General features: G+C 46.1%; 1 protein-coding gene across 2 annotated transcripts in view; it reads left to right on the forward strand.

Annotated features, from left to right (window-relative positions):
• The window catches only part of AGAP3 (ArfGAP with GTPase domain, ankyrin repeat and PH domain 3), a 1,862,985-nt gene that overhangs the window by 494,952 nt on the left and 1,345,152 nt on the right, over positions 1-22,881 (forward strand). For both annotated transcript variants that reach the window (XM_085628261.1, XM_085628260.1), the window contains exon 6: positions 21,007-21,141. In XM_085628261.1, coding sequence (XP_085484387.1) covers positions 21,007-21,141 — 135 coding nt within the window. The remainder of the gene's footprint in view (positions 1-21,006; positions 21,142-22,881) is intronic.

Genomic DNA, 22,881 nt, shown 5'->3' on the forward strand with positions numbered 1-22,881 from the left:
TTTGAAATAACCATTCCTTGTACCCCAGGCTATCAGCATCAAGTAGTCACTGGATTTTTACGACTTGCCGGCTCCTGTAGAACTTCCTCTGTCCTCTCAACTGCATCCTTTTTATTCTGAGCTTTTTATCTTTTTTTTAGCTCTCATTTTCGCGACTCTAACAGAAAAAAACCCTGATGACTAAACTCCCTCAGTCATACATTTCTGGAGTCTTTTTTTTTTAGATTGCTATTTTTGTCATGTCAGAGCATCATAATTTCAAAAACGTACAAATTTGCATTAAACAAAACCAACAAATAAAATTAAAACATATAAAATTCATTAAGAGCTCCGCAGCAGAATGAGAAAAAATGTCAATACATTTCGAAATCAATTTTATTATTGAAATCGTGATCACCTTACATGCATGTACTATAACAACTACGCAGCCATACGTTAGTAGAGGGCTATTCTTTTTCTCTAAGCCCAGCCTGTAACGATGGAATGTGACGCATCAAACTGGACATCTAAAGCATATATATTTAAGAGCTTTAATAATGTGCTAGACCAGTGGTTCCCAAACTGGGGTCCGGGGACCCCTGGGGGTCCCCGAAGCCTATTCAAGGGGTCCGCAACTACTTTGAAAATCGAATAATAATATTAACTGATCAATAAAGTGTAGATATATAAAGAGTCTAAATGTACAATTCAACATTTTAAAACATACTGTAAATATGAAGGAACTCGAAACTGGAGGCAAAATCTTTTATTAGTATCCTCAGATTGGTTTGCGGGAGCAGTGCAAGTGCATCAAAGTGAATATAGTATGGATGATGAGCGGCCTCAATTGAATTTTGAAAAGCTCCAACCATTCTAATAAAATTACATTTTGATTTCTTCTTTATTTATATGTTTTCTAATTAAATACAATGTGTTATTTGTGTATTTGTTTGATGAATACTTTTTTTGTATTTTTGTGTATTGTTTTGTGGTTCAAATCATCAACATTGCTTAGGTCAGGGTCCCCGACTTCCAGTAATGACTCCTGGGGGGGTCCCTGGATTCGAATAATGTTTCAGTTGGGGTCCCCGGGTTCCAGTAATGATTAAGTGGGGGTCCCCAGAAGTCAAAAGTTTGGGATCCACTGTGCTAGACAGCAAGTTGGGCATGTCAAAGTTCTGAATGTTGAGATGAAACCATACATTCTGATGATCCAAATCCAGCTGGAAGCGTAATAGGAGCCTAAATCTGATATTCTTAGAATAGCTATATGGAGACTGAAGGATGAGTAGAAAGCCTGTTTTGAAACATTTGAGTTTCAGGAATTTTCTGTGTTGCAGATAATCGTCTTTAACCAGTACATGACGCATATATAGAAAGGCCCAGACTAGATTAGTATATTGCATTCCAATCAGAAATCTCTCAATTTTCACACTATCTTTTTATTCTAGTTCTCCCCAATTTAAGTAGGGCCTAATTTCAATAGAGACTGGCAGTTATTGACCACCCTTGGCAGCTAAAGACAATTATCACGTAACAACAATGGTTGTATCCCCTATAGATAAAGGAGTGCTTCTCGATTGCCCCACAGTCCTGCCCAAATAAAATCAGCTTCTGGGCAGCGCTAAAGGTCACATTTTTCATCCCAAGTTCTAAACACAAAATGTTTAAAGTAGGTAGCTTTAGAGAGGCCAATTAGTTTATGAAGAAACTCATTTGTTGATTCTGGTAATTCATGTAAATTAGAACAGCCCCACGATGCAGCCTCATAAGGAGCATCACCTTCCATCTTATCTTTAAAGGTTTTGAGAAAGCCTAAAAGAAGACCCTTTATCATTTGTTTAAATACAGATACAACGCGGGCCATGCTAGATATAATGAACACACCTTTGTTGACTTGTGCAGCCCAGGTTCCATGATTGCTAAAATAGAGACCTAGAGCAACAAATGGGTCAATCTTTTAACTCAAGCAATTTTTGGGAGGTACCTCTTTCCCACTTTAAGAACTTTACGTTTCTTAAGGTATTACTGTCTAGATATGCAATAATTTTCAAAATCATTCAGGAAACCATGTATTGTAATTATTGTCCTAAACAAGAGGAGAACATCATCTCACGAAAATGCAATATCAGTGTGTCTCAATTTATCTCTCTGAGAAAGATGTTAAAACCCAGATGGAGCTAAGTTTAAAAACTAAAACTAACATATACTTTACAATTCACATTTAAAAGGGGATTCAGTCCAGTTTTCTCCAGACTCTAATGGTCCCACACTGGAGGGGGGAGGTAAGGCCACAATGGAGAAAAGTACGCCCTACAGAGCTCTGCTGGCTGACTCCTGGACCCAGTCGTAATCATGATTCTTGGTGGCTCCTCCTGTGGCTCCCTCTGGCGTATGAAGGTGCTAGGAGGCTGCAGGTGCTACTCAGAGGACCTCACCCTCAGTCAGAGAGCCATGGGAGCCAGTATCCTGGTGCCACGTACCAGCCTCCTCCCCCATAAAAAGCCCTAGCGACAGTTCCAATGGACAGAGAAAAGGTGAGGGAGGCATGGTGGGCTCCAAAACATATGTCCCTTCACTCCTCTCCACAGACACAGCCCCACACTGTTCCCTGGGCCAGGTGCTGAAAGACTGAACCCAGGGCCATGAGGCAATGCGCCACCGGGAAGAACCGGCAGCCATCCATAGGGGGACGAATGGATGCAACTCTGCTGATGCAGCGCTATTCTTAAGAGGCCAGCCGGACCCACACAGTTGTGGGACACTGAAGGGGAAAACATCGGGCCCTGAAGCATGGCCTCAAATAGCAGGACTGCGTGCGAGGAGAAGTGCACCTGGAGGTTGGAAGCGACTGCTGTCCTCCGTCCCCGCCGCTGCCTTCCCTGCGGCCCGCCCCCTCCGCGCCCATTCGTCCCACCCGTCCCTCGCCTCCCAGCTGCTCCTCCCTCCCCACCTCCCCATATATGGCAGCCACTGCGCGGTGAGGAGAGCGACCCTTGACCTTCCCTGGTAGGTCGCTCCCCCCCTGCTGCAGCTCCGCCTGCACCCCCGCTGTCACTGCTGCCGCCGGTGTATTCGAGGCCCTCCATCACCCGCAGGCTTCCACCTGCGCCTCATCCCTGGTGGCCAGTGGTGGCCTTAGGTTAGTTTCCGCTTGCTGCCTATTGCTCTGTGCCTGTAACTGTCTGTGCCCCCTGCCCCCCGCTTTGCTTCTGTGCCCCTTTTTATTCTGTACCCCTCGCCAACTTCTGTGCCTCCGTTCTTTGTACCCCTGTGCTGACTTTTGTGCCTCTGTGCTCCTTTGATTTTGTACCCCTTTTGCTCCTCTGTGCCCTGCGCCGGTCTCCTGTCCTCCATCCCCGCTGCTGCCTCCTCTGCGGCCCCACCCACTCCGCGCCCATTCGTCACACCCGTCGCTCGCCTCCCAGCTGCTCCTCCCTCCCCACCTCCCCATATATGGCGGCCGCTGCGCGGCCGCGCCGCTGGTGCGCCTAAGGCAAGCCCGTCTGCGCCCGGACTGCGCCCAGCACCTGAACCCCTGGCCCCTGCACCAGCCAGGAAGACTGCCTCCGCTACGATGCCAACACCCTCATCGCTCTCAACCCAGGAAGAACCCACATCTGCTGCAAGGCCTCCCCGAGGCGCACCCACGGCCCCTTCACCTGCCGGAACTGCAGCTTCTCCTGCCTGAAAAGTACCAAGACACCTGCCGCGACGTAACCCAACCAGCTTAGTTGCATCCTGCTCAACACCCGCTCTGCACACAAACACTCCGTCGAACTCTGGGACCTACTTGACACCACATCACCGGACGTCGCCTTTCTGACCGAAACTTGGATGAACGAAACCTCCTCACCAGACATCGCCATAGCCATCCCAGTCGGGTACAAGTTCACCCGCAGAGACCGCACCTCGGAGACCTGAACTATCACCTGGAGAACAACACCGACAGCAACTCCTCCACCCTGATCAACAATCTCGCCAACTTCGGACTGAAACAGCTCGTCACGATACCGACCCACATCGCCAGCCACACGCTAAATGCCATCTTCTCCTCAAGCCCTCACGTCACCTTCAGCCACGCCGCCGAACTCACCTGGACAGACCACCACTGCATCCACTTCTCCTTCCGGAAACCCCTCACACACCACCGCACTCTACAGACCCCCCGCCGCTGCTGGGGCAAAGTCTCCCAAGAACAACTACAGACAAGCCTCGCACTCGACCCTCCGACGAACCCCAACAACCCCGATGAAGGTGCACTCACCCTCGAACGCTGGATGAACGACTGCGCCAACACCGTCACCCCGCTGAAAAACCCCATCAGCAGAGACACCAGCAGAAGAGTCAGCTGGTTCACCCCGGAACTCCTCGACTCAAAACGCACCTGCCGGAATCTGGAAAACATATGGCACAGCGACAAGACGCCGGACAGCCGCATTGCTCACAAAGACGCCATCCGCAACCACCACCACCTCATCAGGACTGCCAAAAGGACCTCCTTCACAGACCGCCTTGACAACAACGCACACAACAGCAAGGAGCTCTTCAACATCGTGAAGGAACTCTCCAACCCCAGCTCCAACACCAACGACATCCCACCCTCGCAAGCCCTGTGCGACTCCCTCGCCACCTTCTTCCACCGGAAAATCACCGACATCTATGACAGCTTCACACCCCGGACGGCCCCTGCCGACCACACTGCACCGAACCCACCGCACCGAACCCACCGTCCACGACACCCTGACAACCTGGGCCAACGTGAGCATCGAGGACACAATCAAGACCATGGGAACAATCCACTCCGGATCCCCGTCCGACCCTCTCCCGCACCACATCTTCAACAAAGCCAGCAACTCCATCGCGCCCCACCTGCACAAAATCATCAACCTATCCTTCGAGACCGCCACCGTCCCTGAGAACTGGAAGCACGCAGAGATCAACGCCCTACTGAAGAAACCCAAGGCGGATCCGAGCGACCTCAAGAACTTCTGGCCCATCTCCCTGCTTCTGTTCCCAGCAAAGGTCATCGAGAAGATAGTAAACACCCAGCTCACCCGTCACCTCGAAGACAACAACATCCTGGACCCGTCCCAATCAGGATTCCGCAGCAACCACAGCACCGAGACCGCCCTCATCGCCGCCACAGACGACTTCAGGATCCTGCTAGACAACGGCGAGACGGCGGCCCTCATCCTCCTGGACCTCTCCGCCGCCTTCGGCACCATCTGCCACCGCACTCTACGCACACGCCTCCACGACGCCGGGATCCAAGAGAAGGCCCTGGACTGGACCTCCTCCTTCCTCTCCGGCAGAACTCAGAGAGTCCGCCTCCCCCCGTTCCGATCCGATGCCTCCAAGATCATCTGCGGCATCCCTCAAGTAACTTCCCTCAGCCTGACGCTGCTCAACGTCTACATGGCTCCACTAGCACGCATCACCCGACAACACGACCTCAACATAATCTCCTACGCCGACGACACTCAGCTGATCCTCTCCCTCACCAAGGACCCCTTCATTGCCAAATCCAACCTCCACCAGGGAATTAAGGCAGTCGCAGACTGGATGGAGGACAGCCGCCTCAAACTGAAGACAGACAAGACGGAAATCCTCATCCTCGGGTCCAACCCCTCCGCTTGGGACGACTCTTGGTGGCCCACGTCACTGGGGTCCCCCCCAGCCCCCACCGACCACACACGCAACCTGGGAGTCATCCTCGACTCGAAACTCTCCATGACCAAACAAGTCAACGCAGTCTCCTCCACCTGCTTCAACACCCTCCGCATACTCCGCAAGATTTACAGATGGATCCCGACAAACACGAGGAAAGCAGTCACCCAGGCCCTAGTCAGCAGCAGGCTCGACTACGGAAACACCCTCTGCGCCGGAGCCTCGTCCAAGCTCATCAACAGACTACAAAGAATCCAGAACGCCTCTGCACGCCTGATCCGCGACGTCCCGCGCCGCTACCACATCACCCCCCACCTGAGGAACCTGCACTGGCTCCCAGTCGACAAAATAATCTCCTTCAAGCTCCTGATCCACGCACACACGGCACTCCACAAAACCGGCCCAGCCTATCTCAACAGTCGACTCTCCTTCTACGTACCCAACAGGAAACTCCGCTCCACTGACCACACCCTGGCCACGGTCCCACGCATCCGGAGAACTACTTCCGGAGGCAGATCCTTCTCCCACCGCGCCGCCAAGACCTGGAACCTCCCTCCCCCTCTACCTGCGACAAACCGAAGACCTGCTGACCTTCAGGAGACAACTCAAGACCTGGCTCTTCGACCAATAGCAGCAGCTCCCCCCCCAGCGCCTTGAAACCCTCCCGGGTATGTAGTGCGCTTTACAAATTATTGATTGATTGATTGATTGATGGGGTGCACACCAGATGAAGCCCATAAAGAGCACCAGCACGCCAAAAGAACCACATCTATGTGGCAGTGAGATGGCCTGCAAGCCTGTCTAAGCCGCACAACGATTGGCCACCTCTATCATTGATTTGGAGCAGATAGCGTGAGAGGGATGCCCGCAGTTTCAATGAGATCCCTTCTGTGGAGGGAGGAATCCACCGGAGGTACCCCTGGGCTGTACCCAGCTTGGGACAGTCTAGCCTGGGGTACAGTGTATTCTGATACTAAAGACATAGAAGGGATTCCCCTCTGGGACCCTTCGCTGAGCGGCATCTTAGACTCTGAAAAGGGGTCCCCATCGAAGTGAGTGGGGTGATAACTAACTGTAAAATACTATAGTCAAGACACCATGTTGGGGAAGGTTCACTGCAGCATGGTGAAACCAAGAGCATATCGGTTCCCACCCATTAGCAGGCTACCTCTGTCACTATTCAGAAACTACGACCAGGGGTCAGGTCTGTTTCTTCTTTTTAATATTTTTACAGAACAAAACATTTTATTTTAATTTTGCATGCTTAGACGTTACTGCATCACAGAAAATACAAAGGAACTCCTCGATGGACCAGAGTTTCTTTTCTCAATTGCTAACTATAATTTTGAGCTGCGGATTCTTGCAATTTAAGAAAAAAAAAAGTGTGTAAAAGCGAAAGCAGCATTCTTTTGTAAACTACATGGAGCAGCTGTCTACAATCCCTTTCACTGGTTAAAAAAAACCTAGCAGTATTTATGAGTGCAACATACAAACAACTAATGAAAATGATTTCCCCAATGTATTTTAAGGATTGAGCTGCACTTTTCACCCTATGAAATTCACGACTTTCGTCTTGAGGAGGCTTTTTCACTTAACTGCTGAGTCAAGTGTGTAGATAGAAGCATTAATGATGGGAACCATGGGCCAAATGTACCACCCTTTTAAGCGGTCGCAAAAGGGAAATCGCCCCGTTTGTGACAGCTAAAATGGTGTGTGTTATGTACAAACCCTATTTTACGAGTTTTGAAACCTATGACTGACTCGCAAAATACGGTTTCCGAGTTGCTATTAGAAAGAGGCATGGCAAGGGCGTCCCTTCCTAATAGCAAGTCTCACTGGTAGGTACGATTGTTTGGCGACCGCATAAAACAATCGCAGTTACCACCACCTTCAAGTAGGTGGTAAGCCAGTCAAAAATGGATAGGGGCCCCCGGGTAACCCCTTACCCTTTGTGTTGAGCTGTGACCTCATGAATATTAATGAGGTAGGTAATATGCGACTCATTTGGAGATCGCAAACAGTGTCTCAGACACTGTTGTACATTCCCTTTTGAGTGTTGCAAATTGCAAGTGGCAAATCATCACAATTTGTGACTCGCAAAATGGAATGGTCCTACATCTGGCCCCATATGTACAGAAAGCCTGTCTGTGGAATGCAATCTGCACAATGTCATATGTGGGCGCAGTGTACCTCTAAAATCTTGCACCTTAAAAGCCACCTCAATAGCTCACCACGGGTGGGGGGATCGGGTACGGTGCAAAACCTCTATTTCTGGAGGCAATGTGTCCCATAGACGAGGTACAAAGTTATCAGAGTCCCAAATGTGCAGCAAAATCAGTAGGCAAGAGGAAAGCATCCCTAGTAGCATAGGAAAGGCCTATTTGGCTATGCCCCAAAATTTGAGGGTTTATATAGGAATTCTTCTCATAGAGCATAATGGACACTGCAGATTCATCATTATGTGTCAAATAAAAATGAATTTTCAACAATTCAGATTGCTAGATTTAAGAGTGTCATACAGCCTTACCACCTTATCACTATTCCATTACATGAATATTAATTCATCTCCCTCTGAGCTAATATCATTCTGTGAGGTCAGAACGAACTAGTTTCAAAAACAACAGGTGAACCATTGTGAATGAATGCAACTCTGCGGGCAGGAGTAATAACCTTGAAAAAATGTTGCCTTAGCCAACCAGTGAGTGGCGTAACAAAACTTGAGGGAGGGTCCCACTACAAAGTACATGCAGGGAGCCACCAACGCTCTGGACCCAGTCAGGGATACAAAAGGGGATGATGGACGGAGCGCTTGAGCAAATCAAACACTCACCCCCAGTCAACTGATCTGGGTTTAATCCATCATCATTCTTTAGCTCACTCCACCACCCCAGTTCAGACATGGCCATATGCAAATCAGTCTGACCCTGTGCCTCATGGGAACAGTCCAGCCCGAACTGCCAAGCCATGTCTTCCCTGGACCGGAAACAAGCATCCTGGGACCGGTTTCAGGTTCATAACCCTTGTCAGCCAGGCTATCTTGAATCCAGTGGTAAAGTGAGCAAGCGACCCACGTCTGGGCATACCCTGCCAACTTAGGGCGAACAAAGCGATACTAAAGGGGATGATGGACAAGCCGTTAGGCCAGGGGCCTGTTGCCCGTGCACAGTGCTGGAGGGGGTGCCTGGAGCTCGGGGGCCACCAGCACCGCAGAGCTATTGTTATGCCTCTGGAGCCCATGCAAGAGAATCTTCTTTGATTTCAGTGTCATTTGGAAATAAATAAACATGACTTGTTCCAGTCCTATCTGAGGACAAATTAGCCTAAACCAGGAAAATGCACTTTATCAGGTCATATCAAAATCGTTTTAAAGGCAATAGCATCATGCCAGTGGACTAAAGAATTCAAGAGTATTCTGCACCTTGTTGTTAATGCACGAAAGATTTCTCGCATATATATGCGCCTTCCAACAGTTCCCTAAGTTGATGTCACACAATTGAAGTAACATACCTTGAAATCCTGCAATTGTCTCTCAAAGTGCACTGAGCACTATGTAGGTAAAAGGATTCCAGTTCCCATTTGAAGGGCCTCCTGTCTGCTTAACCCCTTCGCCGCGGCAGGAATTCCGCCGCGGCGCTGGGGGGGTTTGGGGGCAGGTGCGGTGGCGCTGTGCTCGTGATGGAACCACTCCCATCACGAGCCACGGTTGAGCTGTGCTCATGACGGAGTGGTTCCGTCACGTCTCCGCCCACTGCGCTAATCGCCCGCACAGGCGGGGAATTAGCGCCGCGTGGGCGGAGCGGCCGCCAACGGCCGCAGCATGACGGAACCACTCCGTCATGAGCACACGGCACCCGTGGCTCATGACGGAGTGGTTCCGTCATGAGCACGGAAAGGGTTAATAAATCTCAAGTGTTTTGAAACAGCCTCTACAGGAACTGTTTCTCTGTTATCTAGGTTTATACAGCCTAAAAGTAACTCAACCAGTAAAAATTATCCAAAGATGTTTGATGTTACTCCAGGGTGGACTAACGATCATGCTATCAGCCGGATCAAATTTCTGTTATCACAAAAACATATATACATTTTCAAATCTGGGCCGAGGAGTAAACGAGCCTCTGTATTCCTTTTCGTAGAGGTAAACAGAGGGAAAGTGACAAACTAACGATGCGGCTTATGACAGACCGTGACGACAGCAAACCACTGTCTCATGAGATATACTTTCACTCATCCAGGACTAATGCAAAATGCAGGCGAAAAAGACAAGAAATACCTTTAGGGATTGTTTTGCCACATATTAAACATATCCAGCAAACTCTGGTCTACACGACAACAAATTAAATATAAAGAACATCTTGTCATGAAAAAAAGGCTTAATTTAGCATGTACACAACTGGAAATAACTGAAAAGAGATTCTTGCATCGCAGTCACAGTGGGGTAAAATACACGAACGGAGGATTTGAATGACTCCCCTGAAAACAGACAGTGGATAAGATAACAAGACCTTATTAAAACAAACTCGACCCAGATCAGAACAGGACAGGAGGCACTGACTAAACATGAGCATTAGCGCCGGACTCTGAAACTTTCAGAAAAGCAGGTAATAATTAACTTTACATGTGCACAACGGTGTGGCAGGCAACATGCAGTTGGTTATATTTGACAAAGCAATACGTTAAAAACATAGAAAGCTCTGAAGATAAATACGGTATACTTTGACTTAGAAATATTTTTGGAGAGAATACATATTTTACAACAAACGTCATCTTTAGAGTAAACCTATGAATGCATTCTTAATTCACCCGAAACACGCTTCACTAGAAGAACCGAACTCGGGTCTCGAGCAAACGCATGCAAGCCGACCAGCCCCCGACACGACTGGCAAGCGCCTCTTGCTGATATTAGCAGCTAATTGAGGTGCAGTGCCTTCTCTGAGTGTTAGATCTTGTGTCCTCCTGGAGGGCTCTCTCGAAATGATAAAATACCAGGGTTGCCACTGGAACATCGTTCACAATTGTAACACACAACTACATGGTATATTTAAAAAGGATAAACAAAAGAATATCTGCAATTATTAAGTGACTGCAGGATGCCTAATCAAAGAGTTGGATCCATATTACAGGTGGCTAGGGGGTGGGATTAACCCCAGCGCTGACCTTTATATAAAAGAGGACTTACGGGCAGAGTCCACTGACCCATTCCTGTTTCATGGTCAAGGCTGTTTAGCAGTGACATATTAAGGCACAGTGCATTTCTTGACCTGAAAATAATTATTCACAGATCAGTTTACAAACTTCCAATCATGTTGAAGCATTAGAAGTGCATGTAGAGTCCTCTGTCTGATCTAAACTGTACCTTTACGCAGAATCTCTGCTGATCACAGCAAATCATAGCTACCTTTAGGCTTATAGTGGAAGTCATACTGGGTCAGGGCATTGCAGGCGTAAATAAAATAAGCAAATCATATCTCCCTCCTAGGCGTAATAGTCTTTCTATTATGCCTATATCAGGGTAAGAACTGGAATAGCTGACAAATGTTTCAGGCATCCTGTCATCATAATAAATAGACTATATTATGTTTTATTGATTTGTATAGCGCACCAATCATCCTATCCACTATGAAACCTGTAGCAGCATTCTCGCCAGAGACAATATGTTCTTTGTATTAAATCTATGGTAGGAGGAGGGCTGACATTCTTTCTTCCAGTATGAACATAATTGAAAAACAATTTTATTAACAACAATCATCTCGCCATGGTCTTGTGTCATGGGAAAGGGTCAAACTGGGATAGCAGTTCTGGTATTTAAAATAATTGAGATCTCCATACATAAGTACTTTAAAATGTCTTTGTTTGTTGTGGGTGTGTTCTGCCAAGGCATTCGCCACAAACTGTCAATAACTGATTTCAATACTCGATTGTTGTAAATACGTTTCTCTATCAAGAAATTATCATTAATTTTTATAAACTCTAAATTGTCTCCACCCACATGCACGATCCAGGAAAACCTTTAAAATAGTATTACAAACTGTAAAAAGTAACACATGCTTGCCATTTTTTATCTTTTTTAAACCAAATAAATAGGTAATTATTAAAAAGGCAATTATAGAATAAAAAGGGAGTGTTAGACCTGGCAACCTTTTTTTACAAGAACAACGGTCCTTAGCATAAACTTAATTAAGGTGACTGTTTCAACATAGACTCCAATAATACCTATGTGTATTCCTCCTGTGTCCAGCCGGACAAAGGAACATTTATTATTGAATTTTACAAAATTAGAAATAGGATAATGACAAACGATGAAACAAGGGCACAATCCTGTACCAAGTTTTCAACAAAGGAAAAGAAGTAAGGTAAAAGTAGAAAGAAATGGCAGGCAAGAACTTTGGGAGCAAACATGGGGGCTTACAATACAATAACGGACTTAGGTAAGCTCAGACCTACAGAAACCACAATACATTTTCACAGTGGATACAATGTGGTACTGTTATGGAAAGTCGACGTTTCGATCCCTAGCTCCTAATACAGTGGGATCATCCTCAGGACTTAAAATTACAAAAAGTTGCCTGATACGAATTCTACGCCTAGGAAACAGCAAGGGAAGCTGCTCGTGGTTACGTCCGGGCGTTGAGGCAACCAGGCTGTAGGTGATGAAGGGAATAAGAGCAGTCGGTGGCTGCCGGGAAGCACTTGGGAACAACTTGAATTTTGTTCCGATCGGGAAGTAGTTAGCAAGCAAGTTCTTCCGCGTTGGAGGCGGGGAGTGGGCGGCAGCAACGATGGCTCTTCGTGGTCAAACTTGATTATTGCTTGTAATGGGCTCAATTGTAAAGTATTCCTTCCGCGTGTGGAGCGGAGAATGGATGGCAGCAGCGGTGGCTGTCCGTGGTTAGTACGAGCTCGATAGAGTCTCGACACAACGGTGAGGATCGTCCGTTGATGGCCGATCAATTGAGCCCATTACATGGTGCATCGGAGACAGCTTGAGGTTGCTGTGGGGAAGGAGGAGGGTTGTCTACAATGAACCCCCACACCAGAAATGTTGAGCAGTGATCAAGAGGTCAGAATTCGGATGTGTACGAGGTGAGGTTCTGGTGACCTAAAGGGTGATGCACACAGGACCTGGCCTGGGCTGCAGTGGTGCCTTCCTCTGGGCAAACAACAGTATTGGATAGGGGCCGGGGAAACTTGTCAGAGCAGTGAGACCTAGATAGTGAAGTGACTTGTATCCTCGTTACTCACTGGAGCTGAAGTTGAGAGCAGTTATTGATTGTCAGCTCTGGGAAGAATGCCTACAGCAAATCCCCATGGGGATTGTTGGGAGGCTACACCACGTGAGAGACTGAAAAATGTGTATGATCACAAGAAGCAAATGAATGCTACAGTTCTAAGAGCTGAAGCGTTGGGTCCACTGATTGTGTGAGTAACCAATTGGGCGGCGAGAGTGGTAGATTAAAAAATATCAGGATGAGGGCCTTATCATCCTACATGTGGTGTGTTCCACCATCTCTCACTTATTGCAAGCGATGCAGACAGGTGAAAAGTACCATTAATGTATACCGGCCTGTTGGACTTGGCCCTTTTTGGCTAAAGTTCCCTAAACTTTTTGCTTTCCCCCTAGACCTTTTTTCTGACAAGGTGTTGCCAACTTAGATGCTTTGGGCACTTTGCCACTGCTGATCAGTGTCAAAGTGCAAGTGCTCCCTGTGCAGGGGTGGGGGAATCATATCGCCCGACGCCCGAACCATTTTGATTTTTATGACTGGCAAGAAGATATACTGTCTATTTTGTCCGACGGACAAATAGACATTAACTCACATCAATAATAAACGATCTGTGAGCTGTGTGAGTTAAATGGGCTGTGTTACTGGCGGGCTTGGCAGGCCCGGCAGCTCAAATGCTGATTATCGGCACTTCGGAAGTTTTCCGCTCTGCAGATCAAATGACGACCAGAAAGAGCCACTCTCTACAATCCCGCCAAAGTCATCACGTAAAATCCGGGAACGGGTGGAGGAGGATCTCTGCTGTCTGAAGCTCCTCACACGTGAGGAGAACATGAGGGCATCGTCCAGGGCCAGGGGAGACTGAAACCCTGCATAATGAAATGGAGATGCGGCATGCAACGGCATAGCGGGGGGCAGCGCCCCCGCCTCTGCTCTCACATGAGAAATCACCAACACCCCTCCCCCCCTTTTCAGTGCGGGCGCAGGGCGGGAAAGGCACAGACCGCCACGGGCGGCATAATGGTAAGAATCTGGGGAAACGGAGTAGCACTGATCTGACTGGCTTTAACTAATGCTCTGGACTGCAGCCTTCCATTGTGGATTTATTTACCGTGACTGGTGGCCAGAACTAACTACTGACTACAGCTGGTGCGCTGGTGCTGGTGTTGAGAGCGCGCCTCCCCCCAAAGACTTTTACAACCGGCAAGATGGTCAATCTACGGGTCAGCCCGGAGCCGTGGTTACACTGGGAACATCCAGGGGATGCACACTAGAGGAGCAGCAAGCAGCACACAAGTCGTCACTAAAGCGGATATGCTGCAAAGTGAGTTGCCCTGTCTTCCCTCTACATTCAAGTCTCAGGTCAGTGTGTCATACATGCCAACATTTCAGAAGAGCAAAGCGGGACATTTTTTAGAAAAAAATCAGGAGAATGGGGCCTTGAATCGGGTTACTGTCGTGTATGGGCTTTGAAAGTGAGCTGCTGCAGCATCGGACAATTGAAACGCAAATGCACTTTTATTCTTACCTTTCAGAAGCATGGAGCGCAATGGCAGGCAGAGAGAGGTTGACGCAAGTGTGCACTGGCCTGGCAGGTTGCTGGCAGTGCATACACCCCCCGTGTGTGTTAGCCCGGGCTGAGACAGCTTCCCGGGCACACACACAGCCGCCCGAGTACTTCAGAGGTCTTTAAAAGACCATTCATATGTTAATCCAGCTTTTTTGGTTTTTCACCCCTTCTAGAGCCCCCACATCGCCACTCTGACTATTGCTGGAAGAATTAGCATGTTACACATTACCAAGCCCTGTCAGCTGAAACCCCGAGGAATCGGGTTTCTGGATGCTTGAATCGGGAGGCGGGAGACTAGCCTTGAAATCGGTAGACTCCCGCCTGAATCGGGAGGGTTGGCATGTTTTTTTTTTATTTCTTTTTTTGTTTGGTGTGTATTCTGTTGTGACGACCTCTCATGTTAATACTACCCCTTCTAATCCTGCTAATAACATTGCATTTTGCAGTGGTGCCTGCACTAAGCCCCTCGTTGGCTCAGCCCCGCCCCGTAATTATAACCACTTTAGCTTGGTTTGAGTCTAGTCTCTGGCTCTGAGGGAGGGGTAAAACTCATATATATGCAGTCCCTGGCTTGGCTAGTCAGTCTTACTGTTCCCTCTACGTATATTGCTCAGCTCGACAGTGGCTCAGACAGGAATTATAGTCCTGGCGCACGAAAAATGAACTAAGCATAGCACAGGTGGGCTTAAGGCACCTGTTGATTCTCTTGATTGTGGGGACAGGTTATTTTCGTTATCTGATGTTTCAGAGGCTTCTGGGCCTGAAGATGAAGTGGCAGTTCCAAGCTCTGCAGTCTCAGCAGTAGCTCACCTGAGAATGAGAGCACCACGATAAACGGTTAATCCATTGGAAGGGGGATAAACATTTTAAATCAACTACTGGGCCAAGCAGGAAGCCAGCGGCTTCTGCGCTTAAGTGGGACTATTCGGCTAGCAACAAGTTTCTCATGAGCCTCCCCAGGACACATGAATTGATTTCAAAAGAGCGCATGCTGATTAATCAACTAATTAAAGCTGCTAAAAGTTGCAAAAGTGCATTATATTATAGTCATGTGCTGGGAACTGAAATTTACAGTGAATGTACAAAAAATATGCAGGGAGATATTTAGTATTTTCAATTTCAGTTTGCATTTTTGGTACTTTCGCCCAGAATAATCAAGTTCAGAGCGTGTCTGTTACACTGCGAGTATTGACTGTGTCTTGAATTTGAGGTTATTTGCTTTAAATATATGTAGGTTATTGGGTTTTATGTTTCTGAGGCCCTCTTTTGTTGTGTTTCCTGTTTATTCTGATTTCCTCAGCCTCTCAGGGTGTTGGCCTACTGCTGTCAGGGGTGAAAGATGCTTCTATAAACCAGAATATTGGGGGTTAAACCAAATTTCTCTTTCTGCCCAGAATAAACCAACCCCTGCCTACTTGCTAAGAAAAGTGAACCCATAATCTTACAGATGCCTCCCGTTTGTCTTGTATCTTTCAGTTGTTGGTGGCTATAGTCCTTTCTCATCACATTCATCTTTCCTTCTGCCGCTCACTCCCTGCTTAGCGCCTCAACTCCTGTTCTACAAACCTGACCTATAGGTTGCTGTAAAGGGATTTGTTACAGCCCATAACGACTGGACTTTTTACTTGGCTTGTTACACAGTCAGCTTTATCTAGTAGGGGAGCACTGTTTTGTTTTAGGACACTGATCGGAACAATGGTGGCTGCTTTTTTTTGTTTTTGTATTTGCCTGCTGAGCGCAGAGCCCGCTTTAGGGACACCGTGCTCAGTGTAAATTTTTTTTGGGGGGGAGAACTTTGATATAGAGCGCAGCACCCGCTTCAGGGGCACCGTGCTCTGTTTATTTATTTATATTTATTAGAGAGCGTGGCGCCCACTTCAGCGACACTGCACTCGGTTTAATTTTTTAAGAAAACCTTCATAATGAGTGCGGCGCCCTCTTCAGGGACACCGCGCTCTTTCTTTTTTTCAAAATTAATAATGAGTGGAAAGGCTGGCGGAAAATGCTTTGGGGGCCCTTTGCAGGCCCCTGGGGGGTGGGTGGGGGGTAGGGGGCTGCACTTGGGGGGTACCTATGGTACCCCCCTTCATTGCCATGCACAAGGTGGCAGGTGCCGTGCGGTGCCTGCCACGTTGTGCATGGCAATGCGCAACATGCTTCTTTGGCATTTCGGCGGGTGCTGTTTACAGCAGCACTCGCCGCAATGTCAAAGATGCGGAATGCCGCAACGCTGGCAGCCGGTCCCAGCACCGCTAGGGTGGCGGGCGGACTATCCTAATAGGGCCCTTAGTGTTCAACAAGTGGAGGTAGACCCAGTTGTGTTCTTAGACCCAGGGCACATGGCGTCTTCAAGAAACAACTAACCACATAATCCTTCACATTCTTCCTACTCTTAAAAGAGTGGTTTCTCAGCGGAGCCCACCTCATCTGCCAGCAAACCTCAATATTTGTTCACCACCGTATTGATCTTGTGGCTCCTGGTACAAAAAGTGGTAATGCAGGCCAACCTACTCTCAGCTGCGTCTGCCCTTTCCTGTAGTCAAACAATGTGTCACACGGACAGTACCATGCCCTCTTTCTCGCCATATGTAGTAAGCCCTTGGGGAACCCTGTCTCGCGCAGTCCGCTGATCAGCATGTCAGTTTCGCTAAAGAAATCTGTCCTATGTGTGCAATTTCTGCAGAGACTCAAACTGCCCATATGGCAGATTATCCCGAAGAGTCCTAGGATGGTGGCTGTTGTACCTGAGACGTGTGTTGCGTTCCCTGGGTTTCCTGTACAAAGTGGATATCTTCATGTCCTCTATTTTGAGTGCAAGATCCATGAAGCTAATCTCATTTCTGTTATAAGTCATCATGAATTTTATGTCTGGTGACCTCCCATTAAGCCAAGGCAAGAAATCAATCAAACCCAGTTCACTTCCAGTCTGAATCATAAGTACACCATCAATATACCGCTCTCACATTGTGATATTATTTAGAAAAGGGTTATCAAGATTATATATATGGGTACCCTCATATTTTTCCAAAATCAGTTTTGCTAGGTCGGGGCGAACCCAGCCCCTATAGCCACTCATTTCATTTGGAGGAAGAACTCCTTTTGAAATACAAACTAGTTTTGGCTCATGGCAATATCAAGACGTCCTACTATAAAATCAGCAAGGACCCATACTGGGTAAATTCTCCTGTTCAGAACTTACCTTACAACCTCCTGTGCCTGATCCTGAGTTATGCTGGTGTACAACGAAGCCACGTCAAGAGTTACCAGAAATTGAGTGGAAGGATCAAAAGGGTTGAATCTTAACCATACTTATAGCATCCATTATGTCCCTGATGTATGACCTAGTCATCATTACCTACAGTTTTAGAAAGGTGTTGATATACTTACAAAGGGGCTCCAGAACCGAGCCGCAATGTAAAGATGCACATCTTTTCAACCACAAGGTGTACCCTGTGATAAATGTCTATTCAGTGGAATGTAAAAACTGGTACTTTGGCTGAGCTTCACAGGGACATTTGATTTCTTATGATGGAGGAAATTAATGATTGGTAAGTGTGTAGTACAGACTATTCAAGGGAAGATACAAGTCGGTAATGGTGCAGTCTAAAATGTACCCTCTGAACATGGGCTAAGAAAGTTGTCTTAGAGGGATTGCACATTTGTTGAAGCTAAAGTTAAGGTGGTATGAATTGTGGACTTTAATGTAGCCAGAAACCTAATGTTGCATAGACATCCAGACGATAAGGTGCATCTGTTGGGGCTTTTCCCAGACACGTGTGGACATACCATTGAGATTGCTACTGCAGGGTAGATGGGGAGAATTTCACACTAATGATCCCAACTTTACCTTGTTCCCCCGCTTCATATGACAAATTTTATAACGCACTTGTTCAAGGGAGTTACTTTTCTGTGAAGGGTATGAGCAGCGTGGAGAGTGCTGTTGTGATACGGTAGGTGAGTTCAGGTTTTTTTTTTTTGCAGTTGTAAAGCGGATGGCTACCTCAACAGAGGGGCCCGGGCGCTAGATTGAAGATTTGCAGTGAGGGGTAGTAAGCGGGTCAATGTAAGGCAGGTTAAAGAGCCAGGTTTTTAATGCCTTCCTAAAAGCCTGTTCTGAATCCATCATGGTAGCAAGTGGAGGTTTGATCTCAGTCTCATCAAAGATGCAATATATTAATAAAAATTGACCACGAAGATTAAGAACTTTGACCAGATGTACTAAAGGATTCGGCATTTCTTAATGGACAGAATCGCAATTTCAGTCCGTTAAGAAATACTAAATAACCTTTCCATATGTACAAAGCCAGATAGGGAATCTTAAAATGCGATTTCTGCCCAACAGAAATTGCATTTTGAGATTCCCTAATTAGGAAATTGCAAATAGGGATTTCCTATTTGCGATTTCCTAAGCACACGAACAAAGCGTTTCCTAAATACGAAATGGGCATTTAAGAAATGCTATTACCTTTGACTCCAAGTCAGTGATTACCATGTGCAATTTAAAATAAAGCACACCAACATACTTTTTTAAAGTGCCATAAAGCGCACACTTGCCCTTAGGGCATTTGTGTGCTTTACATGTGCACCCCTTTTTTATTTAGGTGTATCAGGGGGAACCTTAGGCCCATAGCCACCCTTGGTTTTGCATTTCCAAATTTGAAATTTTCTATAAGGAAATCGCAAATTTGGAAATGCAAAACCATTTGTTCATTTGGGCCTTTAGGCCTATTGAAACTAATGGTTTAGCAATCCCTAAATAGCGATTCCTACATAGTAGGAATCGCTATTAGGAAATCTCTGTTTTTGTACATTACGTTTTGTATTTCCTAAATAGTGTTTTTTTAGGATTCTCTATTTAAGAAATGCAAAAACTGAATTTTGTACATCTTGTCCTTTGACCTTAAATAAGATTGAGGGTTGGTGGTTAATGGGTTGTGTGACACATTCAAGGCGGTGATCTGAGGTAAGTGTGCAGCCCTCAAACAGGATAAACTACAGCAATGAAACTCACCCAAGTACCATTGGAAGGAGACGATGGGGAGCCTATGAAGTGACATAGAGTGGCAGGGTTCTTATCATTGCTGGAAGTTACTATCTTAAATGCTCCCCGTGATAAATGACTTTCTTTCTTTCCTCTTTACTTCCACTCGGCAGCCATAACAAGCCTCAGTAAAAGAATACTATGGGGCATATGTATGAAGCCTAATTCCCATTCGCAAACGGACCGATTCTCAGAATCGGCCCATTTGCGAACGGGAAAAAGCCTTTTGGGATGTATCATTCCAAAAGGCCCTCTCAATTTAGGGAATTGCAACATTTGCGATTCCCTATTTTGCGAATGCATTTAAGGAATCGCAAATTGCGATTCCTTAAATGCAATGCAGGAAGCACCCAAGTTGTGTGATTTTGGCCTAAGAAATCGCAAATTACCACCAACTTAAAGTTGGTGGTAATTTACGATTTCTTTGAAAAATTCACTTTTTTGCATTTTTCAAAGTGCCATGTGGCGCACATACATGCCCTTAGGGCATGTATGTGCGCCACATGTGCACACATACATATTTCAGGAGTGCAACAGGGTGTCCTTTTGACACCCTTACACCCTTGAAATTGAAATTGCATTCGCAATTTGCGAGTACCTAACGGGTACTCTCAAATTGCGAATATCTGCTCATTCATTCCTATGGGCCTCTAGGCCTATAGGAATAAATGGGAAGGTATTCCTTAATTGTTAATTGCAATTTGCGACTCGCAATTAAGGAATAATATGGAACCGCAATTATTATTGCGATTCCTACATACATCCCATTTTGCGAGTCCTTAATAACGATTGGCTAAAAATCGTTATTAAGGACTCGCAAAACGGATTTTTTATACATATGCCCCAATAACTCTACATTTTACAGAAACACAGGATGTTAGGTCATAAATGAGAAGCACTCATTATCTTTGAACATTCTACTATAAACAATTTCAAGGACTCCCACATCATATTTGTGAGAAGACAGATGAAAACATTCTGCATATTACACTTGCTTCTGGCCCCACCCAGATGCTCATCTGTGACATGCAATTGCTTCTTCGTATTTTTTATTTGCAAACAGTTGACAGGCCTTTATGTGCTGCTGATGAGCCACGTTCAGAGGACTATCAATCACTTCCATGAAGTTTAGCTGGGGTCTTTGGGATCACCAGTTACTTGTCCAAGTTGATGGAGACTCTAAACATAGTTTTAGATTTTTTAGTGAAGCCCAGCTTGGATTATGACATGGTAATTGTATTGCAGTTTGTGATACCTGTGTGGTCTTTGACGCCTATTTAGCAGCTGCTCATACCCATTATGAGCACAAAGGACACACAAGAAGATTGGTTAAGATGAACCACTTGTGTGTTTTTATCCACGACAATGGTACAATCATAGAGACATACAATTATTAGGGGCACAGTTTATCATTTCGTGCATATAATGAAAAGTGACTGTTGGAGCGTTTATAGTTTCAGAATTTTTCGATATGTTAAACTATGTTTTAGCAGCACATCTCATGGACTTTTCTCTTCTCATTTCAGATGCAATCAGTGCTACAAATCCTCGAGTGATTGATGATTCCAGAGCTCGAAAGCTCTCCAACGATCTGAAACGATCTACTTATTATGAGACTTGCGCCACATATGGACTGAATGTTGAGCGGGTCTTCCAGGATGGTAACAATGATACCAGTATTGATCTTTAGGGGGAAGTGGGCAGGGTTACTCTTTGTTTCACAGTTTTTTTCTGATCAGAAAAGAAAATTGTAATGACTTTGGATACCTATGAAGGCAGGTAAACCATTCTCATAGCTACTGATCCCAAAAGTGAGTATGACATTGAAAAAGTTACATCGGCATGGGGCAGTCTGAGAAGAAATCGAGGAAGGGGTAATACAGGAACAGTTACTTAAATGTCAAGCAATCTCCAACGGAGCCATAGTGATACTTCTGGAGTTTGGGACTATCAGTGTCTCTAAAGTAGGTTGATCATGGACGTGAAGGCTTTCAATAGTTCTGATCTAAATTATTAGAGATTGGGTGAATGATGACCATTATTGGGAATATTCGTGGTAGTAAAAGAAGGATGCAATAGCTCTTTGGTGGTGATAATAGTGACTAAGGTATAGATGAATATGGGGTTTTATAGATTGGTAACAGTATTCCTATTGTAGACATGTAAATGTGGCTAGATAGACCAATATAAACCAGTGTCTGATGAAAGCAAGGGCTACAATATCACTGATTTGGTTAGGGTGGGATGAGAGGAAGCATTTCTCTGATATTGATCAAATTGAGCCAAGACTATTGTGTATTGCCATTTGGAACGTCTCTTACTGAGATAAAATGTATTTTGTATTGCTCTATTTAATTATTTTTATTGATGCAAATGTTCTCTATAGAGGATGGCAGAACATTAAAGAATACCCGTGGAGAGTACTCATTCTGTCCAAATAACGAACAGGATCATGGCACCTTCATACCCAGTAGGTTTGGATAAATAGCCACTTTAGGTGAACACACTGAAAAGTTGTTACTGTGTCGAGCATTGGAGTCTCCATTAAGGACAAAACTTCGAATGGCCTGTGCAGTGTAGGATTTGTGTTGCTTTGCACTGGTCTGGAGGTGCTTACCTCTGTGGTCTGTTTGTTTGGTTGTGATACAATAAACATGGGACAGCACCACATTGGTTGTCAGTCAGATTTAGTTCGTTTTTCACGTTCACATCTGCTCTCGTACTGTCTGGGCACTCTTGTTAGGGTCCACTTGCTTCCCACACTTTAGCCATGTCGCTGCCTTATGATGAGCATTTGAATCTGCTCTGGCAGCTTAAACCAAGATGGAATAAGGGCATCTGTATCTCTGCATCTTGTCCATGTGTGTTTGAACCCACTTCAGCTTCCGTCTCTTCCTAAATAATCTTGTGTAAATGATCTGCTGTGTCAAGCTGCACCCTCTTTCCCAGTGCCAGGTCTCAACTATTTTAAAATGACTCCAGCTCTAATGCCCATCAACCAAGAGAATCCTTTGTACATCTCACTCGAGTGACCCAGCCCATCTCTCATTCTCTCGGAGAATTACCTGCAAATGTTTCCCATGCTGAATTTACCCCACCCCTATTTCCCACTCTCCAGAGAATCCATATCTCACTAGTGGCAGTTAGTGATATTTGACATTGGTGAGGCAATGGTGGCCATAAAATTTGCCCTGAATTCAGGGCTCTGGGAGCCGACTTACCTGTGATGGAAAGCGAGGCACAGGCAGTCTTCTTCTGCAGGACCAGTTCTCCCAACCTTGGTTGTTTCCTTTCTGCAGATCCAATTGAATGCAGCAGCAAGGAGCTGGTACTTGTTTAAACAGATACACTGTGCATGCCCAGTTAAAACATGTGCATTGTATCCATTCAATGCATGGGTC

The sequence above is a fragment of the Triturus cristatus genome, chromosome 10, assembly GCF_964204655.1.
Source record: "Triturus cristatus chromosome 10, aTriCri1.1, whole genome shotgun sequence".
In the NCBI taxonomy this organism is placed as follows: Eukaryota; Metazoa; Chordata; class Amphibia; order Caudata; family Salamandridae; genus Triturus; species Triturus cristatus.